The sequence below is a fragment of the Harpia harpyja genome, chromosome 23, assembly GCF_026419915.1.
Source record: "Harpia harpyja isolate bHarHar1 chromosome 23, bHarHar1 primary haplotype, whole genome shotgun sequence".
Classification (NCBI taxonomy): domain Eukaryota; kingdom Metazoa; phylum Chordata; class Aves; order Accipitriformes; family Accipitridae; genus Harpia; species Harpia harpyja.
Window position 1 is genome coordinate 793298 of NC_068962.1, and position 15450 is coordinate 808747.

At 45.5% G+C, this 15450-nt stretch overlaps 1 protein-coding gene across 1 annotated transcript in view; it reads left to right on the top strand.

Moving 5' to 3' along the window:
• The window catches only part of GRIN2B (glutamate ionotropic receptor NMDA type subunit 2B), a 206986-nt gene extending 194368 nt beyond the window's left edge, over positions 1-12618 (top strand). The window contains exons 11-14 of the mRNA XM_052774502.1: positions 2849-3009; positions 5107-5294; positions 7084-7322; positions 9178-12618. Of these exons, the coding sequence (XP_052630462.1) occupies positions 2849-3009; positions 5107-5294; positions 7084-7322; positions 9178-11085 (2496 nt within the window). The 3' untranslated portion in view covers positions 11086-12618. The remainder of the gene's footprint in view (positions 1-2848; positions 3010-5106; positions 5295-7083; positions 7323-9177) is intronic.
• The last annotated feature ends 2832 nt before the right edge of the window (positions 12619-15450 follow it).

Genomic DNA, 15450 nt, shown 5'->3' on the forward strand with positions numbered 1-15450 from the left:
GTCCCATGTATTTTCTGGGAAGGCTTGTATGTCTTCTTGCTCCTTCAGGGTGGAAGTGAGCTCAGAAATATGCAGCAGGTTTTGGCTCTGGAGAGCTCTTTGGAGATCACTCCATCCCTGGTCTGAGCTGTGCTCACCTACTACTGAGCAACAAACATGGGGATTTTTCAGCTGCCATCTCCTGCCAGAAAGCTGCATGCACATACCACTATTGCTTCTTAAATATGGAGAAGTTAGGTGCTTGTGTCTGGCTCCATGGACTGTGGAGTCAGCTGGGCATCAATTGCTTTCGGCTTTGCAAACACCAAACCAGGTGGCTGGGGATGTGTGATCATCTTAGGCATTCAAGCTAAAGATCTCCAGTGTAGGTCCCATATGGGTCCTTTTCAGACTGTTTCCTGTCTCGTTGTCCACCAGGCTATGGTTGAAGTGTGTGTGTGCATGTGGGTGCGTGGAGAATAATTTGCATTTGCAGATCTGTTCTGACTGAGGAATAAGCAGGGAGTAAGGGATGATGAGTGAATGCGCAGTATGTTGTTTTGTAGAAGCCATCAGCCTGGCTTCCATTTCTAGAAACATGCTTTTCCAATTGCTGAAAACAGTCATTTCCTTCAAGAGGAATGTTTTCATTTATTTATTGATTGCCCAGGTGATTAAAAGTTAAATATGGAGCCTTTCACCTCTGGTTGCTAAGATGGGCCCTTGAACACAGGGAGGACAAAGGATAGTTTGGAGGTGGGATCGTGCCCCTTATCACAGCCCTGCCTGACTCTATAATGCTTCTTATTCCAGTTCATAGACACAGTGATGGAAGCAGACAAAACTAGAGATTGTATCACTGGGAATGGAGGGTGGAGGTATAAAATGGACATTGGATGGTGCCTCTTTTTGTCTTAAAACTCTTTGGGCCCAGAGAGAGGCTGTCATAGCTGCTGCCCCTCCAAAGGGCATGCTGAAGCTGAGGTCACACCAATGTTGGTTGGGCCTGCCTGCTGCTTGCCTTGCTGACTTTACTCTGTTGGAGGGCTCTGTGGGGATGGGGGGTGCCCCATCCGCCCTCATGCCGGGGTTCTGCAGCCTCTGGGGAAGCAAGTTGCCCGCTTTGCAAACTCCTGTTTTAGCATGTCAGCGGAGAGACTGTGTTCCTTTGCGCCTGGTATGGCAATGCCCTTCTTGTGATGGGTGCCCTAAGCTGCTGCTATAATCAGCTTGGTAAAAAAGAATAATTTTAGCATGCTGCAGTGATTTTTCTCCCATCAAAGTTTGCTTTCATTACAGGTTTTGATAGCTATGAGTTTGTCTTCATCCCTAGGGGCTGTGACAAGGTTCTAAGAGCCACCTTACTGCCTGTTTTATGCTATGTGAAACCTCTTTTTTTTTTTGGTGATGTGCCAACCTGTGTTTCAAAAAACAGCCCTGATGTTTTCTATTGGCTTAAAGCAGTAGGACGTGTGTTCTCTCTCGTGCACTCGTGTGTGCGCATACAGGCCAGCCCATCTCACCATCCAAACTGGAGAGACAATTCCTTGCACAGCCAGATGAGTTGACTGGTACACAGAAACAGGTGACATGAATGGTGCGTTCACCTACCGACAGACAGTTCCTGGTTGGCCTTATTGCTGAGATGTTGTGAATGAGAGAGATACACTGCTTTAGTGGCTTCAGCCTCCTCAGCTGAGTTGACCAGGTTCCAAAATGGCTTTGCGCAGAACTCAAGAACAAGGCTCATCTGCGTGTCTTTAAGTTATAGCTATAGACTGCAGCCACTTTCCACTATAGAAGGTGGCAGTATATGACTGTATATGTTCATGTACCAGGTGAACTGTTGCTGTTAAATGGGTTTGCTCTGACCGTTAGCGTGCTCTTAGCGTGCTTCTCGGGCTCATCCAAATACACAGTCACAGATGGGAGTCAAGAATTAGCACCAGGCAAGCTACTGCTTGATGTATCGAGAGAGGAGAGGCTTCTCTCCTTCTAACCTACCTTTGCATCTTTTTCTTTACTGCTTATTCAGTTCCTGGCTTACAATTCTGTGCTTCTTCCTGTCTGCTTGTTCTAGGGGTTTTAAGCAGTCTTGATAATTGACAGTCTAAATTTTACTGCTCATAAAACCCCAGAGAGCATTGATTATGACTCGAGTTAAGCAAGTGGCATATAAAATCTCACAGCCTTGCAGCTGTAGGGGAATGTTATGATGAATGTATTTCTGGGGAGCAGCAAAAGGTTTGGAGTATTCTGCCAGCTCTGTTCTGGGCATCAAATGTTACTAGTGACTTGCAGCCACTAATAGCATTTCATTTGGGACATTTGCCCAAAAGTTTGAAAGCTGATCATTCGTTTGGTGAAGTGGGTGTGAGGTGTTCTGAGAGGGGTGTCTCCTCGTTAATTACTTTTCTACTTCAGTCAGAATCAGGAAGTGCAAAGGCATCCACAGAGCTGAAAAAGATACTTCTTAGAAACTAAATGACGCTTTGTGGATAAAATGCACATAGATTTTATTGAAAATCTTTCCTTGACTGTGTTCCAAAGCCACTGTTACCTTTTCCCTTTCCATTTTCCTTTTTTCTTTTATCTAACCTCCTTTTAATCTTTGATCACTGGATATTTTATGCACTTAATCTAGAGTGGACAAAAAGACCGGGTTGCTCAGATTCACTTCATGGTTCTTAGGCACTAATAGGAGATGTCTGTGTTTGAAAACAGTGAAATATAATATCTTCTCAATAATGTTTTCTACATGATAGTAAAATAAAATAAGAACTACCTTCTGAGGGGACTATGTTCTCCCATTCAGATGGCTGCTTCTTGCTGAAAGATTGTGAGAAATGTTCTTTTTCTGTCTCTCCAGTTCCAGAAACCCAATGACTTCTCGCCCCCTTTCCGCTTTGGGACGGTTCCCAATGGCAGCACAGAAAGGAACATTCGCAACAACTACCCTGAAATGCACAGCTACATGGTGAAGTTCAATCAGAGGGGGGTGGATGATGCACTGTTCTCGCTGAAGACTGGGTGAGGCTTTCTTCGTCCATGCTTACTCACCACAGAAACCTGACTTCTTTGCATGCTTGTCTAGAAAATTTTTTGTGGGGTTTGGAAAATGAGCCTCCATTATCATTCCATGGTTAGAAGTATAGCAAGACCACACACAGCACAGGAGAATAATTGTGGTTCTCTTAGCCAGGTTTTTCTATTAACATCTGTATAAGAGTTTCTGGTTTTCCTGTGTTTATAAGACTATTTAAAAAAAGAATAGGCTCTTCTGTATTCTTGTGTATGTTAGCCTTGTGTATATTAGTCCCAAAGACCTTGCTTCATCAAGATGTTTCATGCTGATGGGTCCTTAGCACACGAAAAGCTCACAGACCTCTGTGGACAAAGTTTTCCTCAGAGCATTTATATTGTCATCTGGAAATTCCTTTGTTTTCCCTCCTTCTGTGTATAAAAGATTATGTTAATCAGGAAGCTGAAACAAGCCTTGTCAGACTAATCCCACCTCAGTGTATCACTAGCTAATACAGTGTAGTGGAAGGTGTGCTTGAAGCAAATAGTTTGGAAGTAGCCCTCCTCTCTGGAATATTTTAGTATCAAGGGCTGAACAAAATGTTGTTTGAATAATAAGGAAGTATATAAAATGGGAGCAATTCCTTGGGTAATTTGGGAAACGTGGGAAAAATCATTAGCAAAAGGTATGTTTGAACAGCTCATCCTGTTTTAATAGCAGTGAATCTGTAAAGAAGCTAACTTAAAGTGCCATTTTGCAAGCCTTTGTCCTTTATAATTAAAGACCTCCTCCCTGAGCTGACCACTTTGGTTGCCGGCCCAGCCCCAGTGAAAAAAACCATTCTTGCTTATGCTCGTGTTGCACTCTTATGAGAAAGTTCATTCCAAAGCACGAATGAAGATGTTCAGCCAATTTAATTACTAGATTGACTGAATATTTCTAAACCTGTTTGCCAGGTTCAGAGGCACACAGCCCATTATAAGTGATTGTACCATTGTTGGATGCCATCCTGGAAAGGTACATTTGCCAGGATAGTCATCATCCAGGAAATAAATATGCTCTGTCCTGGAAATCTATGGATGAAATAGAGTTCATCACTTGTGGTAGATGTCATCCTGGCTTCATAGCCACCCTTGGACAGTCTTCCCCACAGATACGCACTTGAACTGAGATAATCACCATACTGGAAATACATGTGCAGCAGGTGGATTGAAAAGATAGCGTGGGTGTGAGAATGTGCAAGGTGGAAGGTCTTTGGTCTTTTATCAGAAAGTGCTTCATTTCAGATCTAGTGGGAGGATTTACTCATCGGCTGTCTTTGGTTATGTGGAAGATGCAGCCCCCTGAGACTGCCCCCCACACCCAAATCAATTTGTTGCAGTGAGAGGAAGGCTCTCATCAGTCTGTTGTGCTGTCTACCCATCCCAGCCCATAATGGGGATTTCTCTGTTGAAACAGAATTTTGCTTGTGGTTTTCAGCTAAGCACTCTTTACCAAAGAGCTACTCAGCATGGTAAACCATCGAGCTGCTATCACAGCCACTTGACATTGGTAAAGATCCAGTAGTGCTTTTCACAGTAACTGAGGAGTTAAACATGATGTCCTGACTGTATTTAATTTGAAGAAAATTACATTTTGCTCAGCTAAGTCATGCCAGCAGTTTGAATCGGAGATAATCTTTTCCTTACTCCAACCCCTACTTTGCTATCTAATATTGATACATTTTATAAAGCATTTTAAGTTCCTTTGAGATGAAAGGCAGTACAGAAATATAAGCTATTCTTAGGACTATAGATCCCCTTGACTTCCTCTTCATTCATCTTTATCTTGCAGTATGTTTGTATTCCAGATGTTCTTTCAGATCAGAAATGATGATTGTCAAAGAGTCAGAAAGAAACAGACAGTCCTCATTTATGATCTAGCTTCACCTGTTAACAGGTTCTAGGCTCAGATTTTAGTTAACTCTGATGAAGGTGAAGATGCAACCTATTGTAGTCTATCTGAAAGAGGTTCATTTCTGCCTTAATTACCTGAGAATACCTTTGAGCTCATACAGATTCTGTCTTTTCTGTACTATACCCCTCTTGTTTCTTGCACCTGTGCAGGAAGTTGGATGCTTTCATTTATGATGCAGCAGTGCTAAACTACATGGCTGGCAGAGATGAAGGCTGCAAGCTGGTGACGATTGGGAGTGGGAAAGTGTTTGCCTCCACCGGCTATGGCATTGCCATCCAAAAGGACTCAGGCTGGAAGCGCCAGGTTGATCTTGCCATTCTACAGCTTTTTGGAGATGGTAAGTGACAGGAAAAAGAGGAGTTGGAGTTTTGCTAAGAAATACCAGGTTTTGCATGTAAGAAATAGAAGTTACTAGCTCTGGTGCTTCAGATTTGAGTTGAGAACAGGAAATTGTTAACAAGGGTTTGTTAGAGGCATTACACCAAAAATGTGAGGATGTCACTTGTTTTATGTTGTTGATGCAAGGTAGCAGTATCATCAAAAACAATGTCAAAAGCACTAAAGGTTCATAGAAGTGCCTCAGATGTGTGTTTGAAAAATATCTTGTGCAAAGAATGTCTTGTAAAAACAAGATTTCTGTTGTGAACTTTTTGACTACCTTTGAGGTTTTGCCATGACCAAACCCACTAATTATACTGGACTTTCTGTTGTTGTCCCATGCTTTATAGTTCTAGCCAGGATCAAGCCATGCAGAGTTTACAAAATCAAAGGATAAAAATTTCTGGATGAAAGAGTTAGCTCAGATTTTCCAAAAAGTCAAAAAAAAACCAAGGAAGGACTTGAGACTCAGAAGCATATTTTGGAGTGAGTTTTTAATCAGAACATTATAGTTACCTAGTTCATCTCATTCTTTGCAGAGAAATTGCTATTATTAAAAAAAATATATTCATGGGATAAGGAATTCCTTCTTAGGAAATATTTTCCTGGCTTTCCCTTTCCATTCCATATTACATCGTGCTGTGTCCTTTTTTTGAATAAATAAAATTCACAGTTTATTTTATTTATAAGTATTTATTTTTTTCTGAAATCTGAAAATAGCATATGGTATAATAAATATGGAAAGAACATAGCTATGATATACTTCAACAGAAAATTGGCCGCCTGACAGATACAGTGTTCTGTCTCCTAAACATCCTAATATGTATTATTTGAGAAAAAGACATAAGTTCTTCATAAAGCTTTAAAGACTGTGCTATGGCACCACATAAATATATGGATTTTTTCCTCCTGTCACTGAACTGGAGGTTGCGAATGTGAAAAACTAACTTTCCTAACAGCATGAAAGGAATTGCCAACCTGCAAAATTAGTTTGTTTCTGAATGTCTCAACGTGTGTGTGTGTGTGTGTTTATCTCTCTCTCCCTCATGAAAATACCATAATGGGGAGTAAGTGGGGTATGAAATTAGACTACAGAACATTTGTTCCTAGCTGATACAAATTAGTAATATTTTTGATTGGTCAGAAGGCTTGGAATTGTTGAATTTGGACAAAATTGAAGGGAAGAAAAACAGGTAGAAATGCACAAATATTTTTGGGAACATTGTACCTAGTTTTAATGAGCTATGGATATGATGGAAACAAATTCAAAATCAGACATTTTGATTTAAAAAAATCAACATTTTGAATTTTGAGCTGGAAATGTACAATGTTTTCATTTAGAAGTGACTCATTTTTGCCTACCAGTATCAGTCACTGATTTTTCTCTTCGTTGACCTAATATGAAAGTGGAAGTTTGTGAGGCCAGGTCTTCAGTCATCTGGTGGACAACTTTTTCACGATCTCGCTGTAGACATTTGGCAAGTGTGATAGCTGTGTCCTGTGGTGCAGCTTTTTGTGGCTAATATCTGGCTGTGGAAAAATCCTATTGCCTTCCCTGTGACAAATTGCACCTGCCCCTATCAGAAGGGCAGTCAGGATATTTTATGGACATAATAGATGTGGAAAATGAGCATGGCCACTGGAAATTACCTTAGATCAGCTTCTTGCTTTCAGTCTGCCCCAGCTTGAGCTCTTTAGCCATTGCAGGGCTATCTAACCTGTTTCTTTCCTTCTCTCTGTCTTTCTAGGGGAGATGGAGGAGCTGGAAGCGCTGTGGCTCACTGGCATTTGTCACAATGAGAAGAACGAGGTTATGAGCAGTCAGCTGGATATAGATAACATGGCAGGTGTCTTCTACATGCTGGGAGCAGCCATGGCCCTCAGCCTCATCACCTTCATCTGTGAGCACCTCTTCTACTGGCAATTCCGCCACTGCTTCATGGGTGTCTGCTCTGGCAAGCCTGGTGTGGTCTTCTCCATCAGCAGGGTGAGTGTCATTAGCTAGCGGGGAGGAACAGAGGCTTTATTCAGACAGTCCAGACATTCCGTACTGGAGGTGCGGAAATCCACCGAGACTGTTTAACACACAGGTGGCATGGCGTGGTGGTCTGCAGGATAAAGGCTGGCATCTTTTCACCATTAATGTTGCAAGAGCATCTAATGTTTTTCTGTGACATCTCTGGTCTCTGCTGGATTTTGGTCACAGAAATGGAAATTTCACGTGGAAATGAAAATGCAGTATAAAGAGAAGTTAGCTGTAACTGTCTGCTCCTCCAAAGTGAGTTGTGAGGAGGCCAAATCTAGGGACAGTAAGTCAGGTAATGGTGGATAACATGATTAGAAATTCAGGAGTTTTTCATTGCCCTCTATATTACAGCTGTTCAGCTAACCTTATGTTAACTAGAAGTGTGCTATCATGGACAGTCAGAAGTCCCTAACCAAAAGCCATGCCCTAAACCATGCAGAAATCCTTCCAGAGAGGACCTTAGCAATTGCTTTATGCAAATCTACCTTAGGTTATAATATATACATTTAAAGCAGATTCTAATCATTTCCGAGTCATCTTTCTGCTATTAGTGTAGCTAGCAGTGTCCCATTTGGAGCTTTTTTCCTTCTTTCAAGCCACTGGTCCCTTCTCCTGATCCATTCTGAAGTGAGGTCAAATTTCGGTGTTTTTTACCTCGGTGTCCGATATAACAGAATTAACTTTGATTGTGCAAGCAGTATGTAATTGCTACATAACATATTGTTGAGGAGAAATGACAAAGCCTTTTGAATGCAGGGGCACAGCCTCTCTTCTATATTGTTAGTTTCTAACCTGGTTTAGTCTGCAGATGAGATGGGGGATTGTTTGGTGATCCTTAGCTAAGTACAGATTCTTTCATTCTGGGGTTATCTGTTAGACCTGGGCCAGGTTGGTGAAAAGTCTGAAAAGTGTTAATCATCTGCTAGCTGCTGAGAAACCATGGTAACATGATGTGATGGTATCCATTTCACAATTGACATTAATCAGCAGGCGCCATTTGGCAGGCTAGGGAGTAAATGAACCCCTTCCTTCTGCTTCTAGGGGTAGCCCTTGCAAACAGTCTGTGTCATGGGTGAAATGAGGTAGTAGGGAATGTGGAGGAATTGGGCACTTTTGCTGGCTGATTTGGGGTTGATAGAGGACTTCCGCTTTCAGGGATGTCAATTTGGAGCCTGTTATCACTGTTAAATTTAACAGAATGCAATTAAAAATTCTATTGTACCTCACTCAACTTAGATGCAGAAGATCTAAATACCTATTCAGCAGTCCTGCTCTTTCTCTGTTTCCTTTTCTAATCTGCACTGGTGATTAATGTAGCTAAGTTTATGACAAATGAAGCTGTTCCCTTTTTAAGATAGCTCCTGTCTCGTTGATTCACTGATGTCCAGGTGAATTTCAAGGGCCAAAACAGACTTACTTCCTCTCATCCACACAGAAACATTTGTCTTGATGCTTTTGTTCCCAAGGATATTATTTTCCCCATTTGCAATTCCGTGTTACACCTACTAGATTTGAGTAACACTTACAGATGCAAGCAGGTATTCCTGCATCCTACAGATATGACATGAAGCAAAGCAGAGGAGGAGGAATGGAGAGGAAGGAAAAAACGTGAGGGGCAAGAAAGAGGGGCAGAACAGCAAGTATTGGTAGAGCAGGTCTGATTTAATTTTATTTGATTATGCTTCATGATGGAAGGCTGACAGGCCTTGCCGGCCTACAGGAACATGCTGTTGCTGCACAGGGTGCTTCCCAGTCCGGGTCCCCTTTCGTGTATTCTTTGCAGGACCACTCACCTTCCTGCTTTCTCTCATTTCAGGGTATCTACAGCTGCATCCATGGCGTGGCCATCGAGGAGCGCCAGTCAGCAATGAACTCCCCCACGGCCACTATGAACAACACCCATTCCAACATCCTCCGCCTGCTTCGGACAGCCAAGAACATGGCCAACCTGTCAGGAGTCAATGGCTCACCTCAGAGTGCCCTGGACTTTATCCGCCGTGAGTCGTCAGTCTACGATATCTCCGAGCACCGCCGCAGCTTCACCCACTCAGACTGCAAGTCCTACAACAACCCCCCCTGCGAAGAGAACCTCTTCAGTGACTATATTAGCGAGGTGGAAAGGACCTTTGGCAACCTCCAGCTGAAGGACAGCAATGTGTATCAGGACCACTACCACCACCACCACCGCCCCCACAGCATCGGCAGCACCAGCTCCATCGACGGGCTCTACGACTGTGACAACCCGCCCTTCAACACCCAGTCACGGTCCATTGGGAAGAAGCCCTTGGACCTGGGGTTACCCCCTGCCAAGCACAGCCAGCTGGGTGACCTTTACGGCAAGTTCTCCTTCAAGAGTGACCGCTATGGGGGCAGCGGGGCCCATGACGACCTGATCCGCTCGGATGTCTCTGACATTTCCACTCACACGGTCACCTACGGCAACATCGAGGGCAATGCGGCCAAGCGGCGGAAGCAGCAGTACAAGGACAGCCTGAAGAAGCGCCCGGCCTCCGCCAAGTCCCGGCGGGAGTTTGATGAGATAGAACTGGCCTACCGTCGGCGCCCACCCCGCTCGCCTGACCACAAGCGCTACTTCAGGGACAAGGAAGGGCTACGGGACTTCTACCTGGATCAGTTTCGGGCCAAGGAGAACTCGCCGCACTGGGAACACGTGGACCTGACGGATATCTACAAAGAGCGGGGAGATGAGTTCAAGCGCGACACGGGAGGAGGAGGGGGTGGATCCTGCACCAACAGGGCCCACCACAAGCACGGCTCGGGTGAGTTTGGTGGAAGCAACGAGCACAAGCATGGCGTTGTGAGCGGGGTCCCAGCGCCATGGGAGAAGAACCTGACCAACCTAGACTGGGAGGACCGGCCTGGGGCTAACTTCTGCCGTGGTTGCCCTTCTAAGCTGCACAACTACACGCCAGCGGTGGTGGGGCAGAACTCCACCCGCCAGGCCTGCATCCGCTGCGAGGCCTGCAAGAAAGCAGGCAACCTGTATGACATCAGTGAGGACAACTCGCTCCAAGAGCTGGACCAGCCGCCTGCCCCCGTGCCCGTGGCCACCAGCGCCACCTCCTCCTCCAAGTATCCTCAGAGCCCTTCCAACTCTGCCTCCAAGGTGCAGAAGAAGAACCGCAACAAGCTCCGCCGGCAGCACTCCTACGACACCTTTGTGGACTTGCAGAAGGACGACTCGGCCCTGGCCCCCCGCAGCGTCAGCCTCAAGGACAAGGGCCGCTTTTTGGAGGGGAGCCCCTATGCCCACATGTTTGAGATGCCAGCCAGTGAGACCACCTTTGCCAACAACAAGTCCTCAGTGCCCGCCACCAGCTACCACCACCACAACAACCCCGGCAGCAGCGGGGGCTACATGCTCAGCAAGTCGCTCTACCCCGACCGGGTCACCCAAAACCCTTTCATCCCCACTTTTGGGGATGACCAATGCTTGCTCCACGGCAGCAAATCTTATTTCTTCAGGCAGCCTGTGGTGGCAGGAGGGCCCAAAGCCAGGCCAGACTTCCGAGCCATCGTCACCACCAACAAGCCGGTGGTCTCAGCCCTTCACGGGGCTGTGCCAGCCCGTTTCCAGAAGGACATCTGTATAGGGAACCAGTCCAACCCCTGTGTGCCTAACAACAAAAACCCCAGGGCTTTCAATGGCTCCAGCAACGGGCATGTTTATGAGAAACTCTCCAGTATTGAGTCTGACGTTTGAGTGAGAGGGGAAGAGCATGGGGAGGGACTGGGGGTGTATGTGGAGCGTGGGAGGGTGGGGTGGGATCAGTCCCATCGGCTACTCTTCTGGGTCGTCCTTAGTTTGTGGGATACTGGAGTTCCGAGTAGTGCAGCGCTGGTGACAAGTGCCACCTCTTTGGTTTCCCCTCTTCCTCCTCCTCTTTCCCACCCCTCCCCTTTTATCTCTTTTTCCATGTTCTCGCTCCTCCCATTCTCCTCCATTCCTGGCCATTGCACTTTACAGTGACGTTGGAGTTGGATATCCTTGCTCGTGATTTCAGGAAGTGGAGAAAAAGGCAGGGAAGGGGTGGGCTGAGGGGGAGCGGCAGCGACTCTAGCATTTCACTTTTGCTGGCTGCCGGCAGAGAAGGGCATGTGCACACACACACGTGTGTGTGACAGGAGGAGACAGCAGAAGCAGTGTAATGGACATGCAGGAAAATATGCTTGTTCAGGCAGCTCTTCCTAAAACTGCCTAGAAAAGAGTAGTGTTGAAGATGTGGAGAAAGTGAAGGGGGAATAACATGAACTAACTTGATGATGCACTTATATGTTAGCTATACTGAGGTTCTCGTTACATTATTTTGTGAAGACTATGGGGGTTTAGGGCTGAAATATATATATATTTGCGTATATGCTGAGAAATTTTACGCTAAAATTTTGAATTGTCTGCTGGGGGGTGTGGGGGGAGGGAGAGAAGGCTTGTCCGCAGGTCTGGCTGGTGGTTTCACTATGGCTATTACAGCCGCTGGATCTGTGGCAGACCAGTGGGAGAGATGGAAAGGAAGCAGGGTCTGACTTTGGGAAAGCAACCCGGGAGTCAGGGAGGCTGCTGGAATCTCTGACAGAGGATGCTGGTTTGCACTGAAATGAGAGGAGTTTGGAGAAGGGGGTGCAGGGTTGGTTCGTTAGCTGTGAATTGCTCAATAGTTGTGACGTACTTCAAGGGTGGGAGCAGTGTGTAGTATGGGTTAGCCTATACGCGAGTATATACAATAACTTTATACTTGAAATGTCTGTGGAGAAAGCAAAATAAACCCACGATCCTATAAGGTGTCTGGATAACAAACACAGTGGAACAGAGCTAAAGAGTAGGGAAAGGTGGGGAGTTTTGTCACTGTCGCTTCAGGGGACACCAAGCCTGTTTTGGCATGTCCTTTCAGCGAGGAGGGCAGGGAAAAAAAAGAGTTTTCATCCTTCTGACCTCCCTACCCTTGGCCAGCAGGTTGGAACAAAAAGAATAGGGTGCCCTCTGCCAGTGCTGGCATGGTGCTGGAGAGGAGAAAAACATGCCATGAAAGGGTGCGTGTGGTGGCGGTGGTGCTGGTGGACTGTTTCAATGCCTCCTTGCACATGTGGAAATGGGAGGAGGGTATGCGCACCCGTGGGAAATATATATGTATATTTGCTATTGAATGTACGGGGGAAGTACACGGCTTGTCTTCCTGGGAAGTGTTGTGCTTGAATAAATGCCAGAGAGCGCAGAAACTCGTGCCGAGGGCTGAAGACAAGACGTGCGAGGCTGAGAGGTGTGTGTACATGTATGCGTGCTTCTGTGTGCGAGAGCGAGAGATACTAGCACAGGTGCAAAGCTGGAATAGCCTAGGGTTTCCCATCCCTGCAGTTGTAGTGACAGCTTTCCTGGTGCACCTAGTATCGACAAGAGTGTTTTTTTCTTTCCATTGTATCATTTCAGATGCAAGTTAAACTAAAGGAAAGGCAGCAATGGTAGGAGTGAGAAGCTGAACTCCCCTTTCATATGTCTTTTTTCTCCTGAGGTGGGGGTGTGGGCCGACCTCTCCTGCCCTGAGAGATATGGCAAAGTCTCTCCTGCTTATCCTGGGTCTGTCCCGGTGTCTCGATGACCATGGCTCACCAGGGGAAGGGTTGAGAGAGCCCTGTGCTGAGGCCATGGGGACACTGCTGGGGACTGACTCTGAAAGGAGATGGCAGCCCTGTCTTTATGAGCCACATTTCCTGGAGCTGAAAGCCACCTCTCTCACAGTCCTCACTGCACCCTGGTTGATTTTATCTTATCTTTCTCTTCTTAAGCCAATAGAAGGCCTTTTATTTATTTACCTATTTATTTTATTTATTTTTTAAAGCTGGGGCGGGGGGAGGGTGGGTTTTGCCTGTAAAGTCAAAGAGTGTGAGAAGAGGGTGGGCAGGGTTGGTGAGGGGAATATTTTCTTATATTTCACTGAGGAAATTAAGGAGGGAAGAGGGGGAGAGTCTTTGTAATGCCACCCCTTAGTCTTTGGGGTAAGGGAACTTCTTATTCTTTCCCTCTTCTCTCATTACAAGGACAAAAAGGAAAAGAAAAAAGGAAAAAAAAAAAAAAAAAAAAAGAAACCAAACAAATTAACAGAGCGATCTGCAATCCAGAACACACGGCAGCTTGTCAGACACCTCTGACAGCGGCCACCGAGAAGGCGTTCCTTTCATTTGTAAATATTTCTTTTTTATTGCGTTTTTGTATAAATTGGTGTTTCTCTTCTCGTGAATATTCAGGTTGTGGGGTGGGAGGGAGGGGAAGTTTGTTTCCGTTCTGTTTGTTTTCTACGACTTTTCAGGCTGCGTTTTTGGAAGCGGTTTACGCGGGTCGAGGCCGTATGAATGAGGAAGAGAGAGAGAGAGAGAGAGAGAGAGAGAAACCCATGCGTGTTGTGTTCCCCAGAGGCCCCCCGTATTGCCCTGTCACCTTTATCTTCATGAATGGAAGACGCCGGAACGTCACTTCAAGCCTTGCCAGCAGGGTTTCATGTTTTGATGGGAACACCCCCAATTCCTTTTTGCATATAAACTCTCTGTACCAGCATCTCTCTGTGGAGTTTGGGCCTCAAGGCACTACACTGTCTTGATAGTGGTGGGGTGAACCATCAAGTTGGCCGCTCAGGTTGGACCATCACTTTGACATTAAGAGACTTCTCCAATGCTACTTTGGTTTAGAAATCTTGGACCTGGGAAAAGCTCGTGATAATTTCTGGTATTTTCTAAGGGCTTGGGGGGGAGCTTGACAGCTGGCGAGGGCAGCTAATCTCTTTGGCGGTTATCTCGGTACTTTTCCGTCCCTCCCCACCTGGAACGAGGAAACCTGGAGGGTGGCTCTGCAGGGAAATTAAGCCGAAAACAAACCAAAAAGAAGTTAATGGAACTTTTTTCAAATCTCTTCTTAAAGGTTCTGATTTTTGTGTTCTGGGGTGAAAATTGGTTCGTATTTTCTCCGAACTGGTCTGTCCCTTGTTCCACTGATTGGCAAATGATAGTTTGCCAAAATCATTATCTAGTGTTGATACTGTTGTAGCACTGTTAACACTCCGAGTGCTCTGCAAATATTAACTGTGCCACAAACCACTCGAATGCTCTAGGGCAACCAGAAAAGAAGAACTGGAAATTCTGGACTGAATCACTGGTCTAACCACAGGAGCCTGGTATTTTGCCTTCTCCCATAATAGATTAGGCCATGTGTCCATCAGGTTAATCCTTTCTCCTATAAGCGATCTTTTCTGGTTGCTTTGTTTATTTTAGTTCTGACAGGTCAACAAGTTTTGGGACAGAGATGAAGGGGAGGGGGTGGGAGGGGGGAGGGTGTAATTCATAATCCAGAAAATAAATCGATGATGTTATTAAACTCTGATTATATATTTAGAATTTTAGATTTGGTGTATTTTCATTCTAAGTATTCAAGTGAATCAATCAGGTAATATTAGCAGCAGGTGTTGTCTATACTAGAAAACCACCCATGTGCTGTTTATTACCTGTCCAGAAAAGAATGGGATTTCATACCAGAGCCTGACAAAACTCCACATCCCCTCCCTTGCCGTTTCTATCTCTCTCTTGTAGAAACACCAGTATTTTCTGGGGCAGTGGCTGGGAACATTTCCCCTCTCTGAACGTTTCTGCACACAAGAATACCGAGCAAAAACCATTACGTCCTTTACAGTTTGGTGACCTCTACTGTATATTTGCAGCCAGCCTCCCGGGAAAGACTAGGCACCTTTGGCAATGTTTCTGACATTTGCATCCTCACTCTAGCCCCAGGCATGGCTCTCTGAGAGGTATTTTCATGAGCCATGTTCTTCTGAAGTGGTACTGGAGTGTACGTACTCAGCTGAAGGAGGATGTGTATGAAGGAGACGGGGGAAATATTCAAAAAATATCAGAAATGTGCCATGCACAGTCGAAAGCAGCTGGCAGGTAGAACTTGCAGCTGTGGATCTCCACGTCATAAACCTTCTTGGAGTATTCACACCAGCTTTTTACTGCAGTGCAACACAACACAGGCTGGTGTAGTAGTTCTCTGTCTCCCATCACGCCTCCCAGTGAGGGCAGTATCAGAACTTGC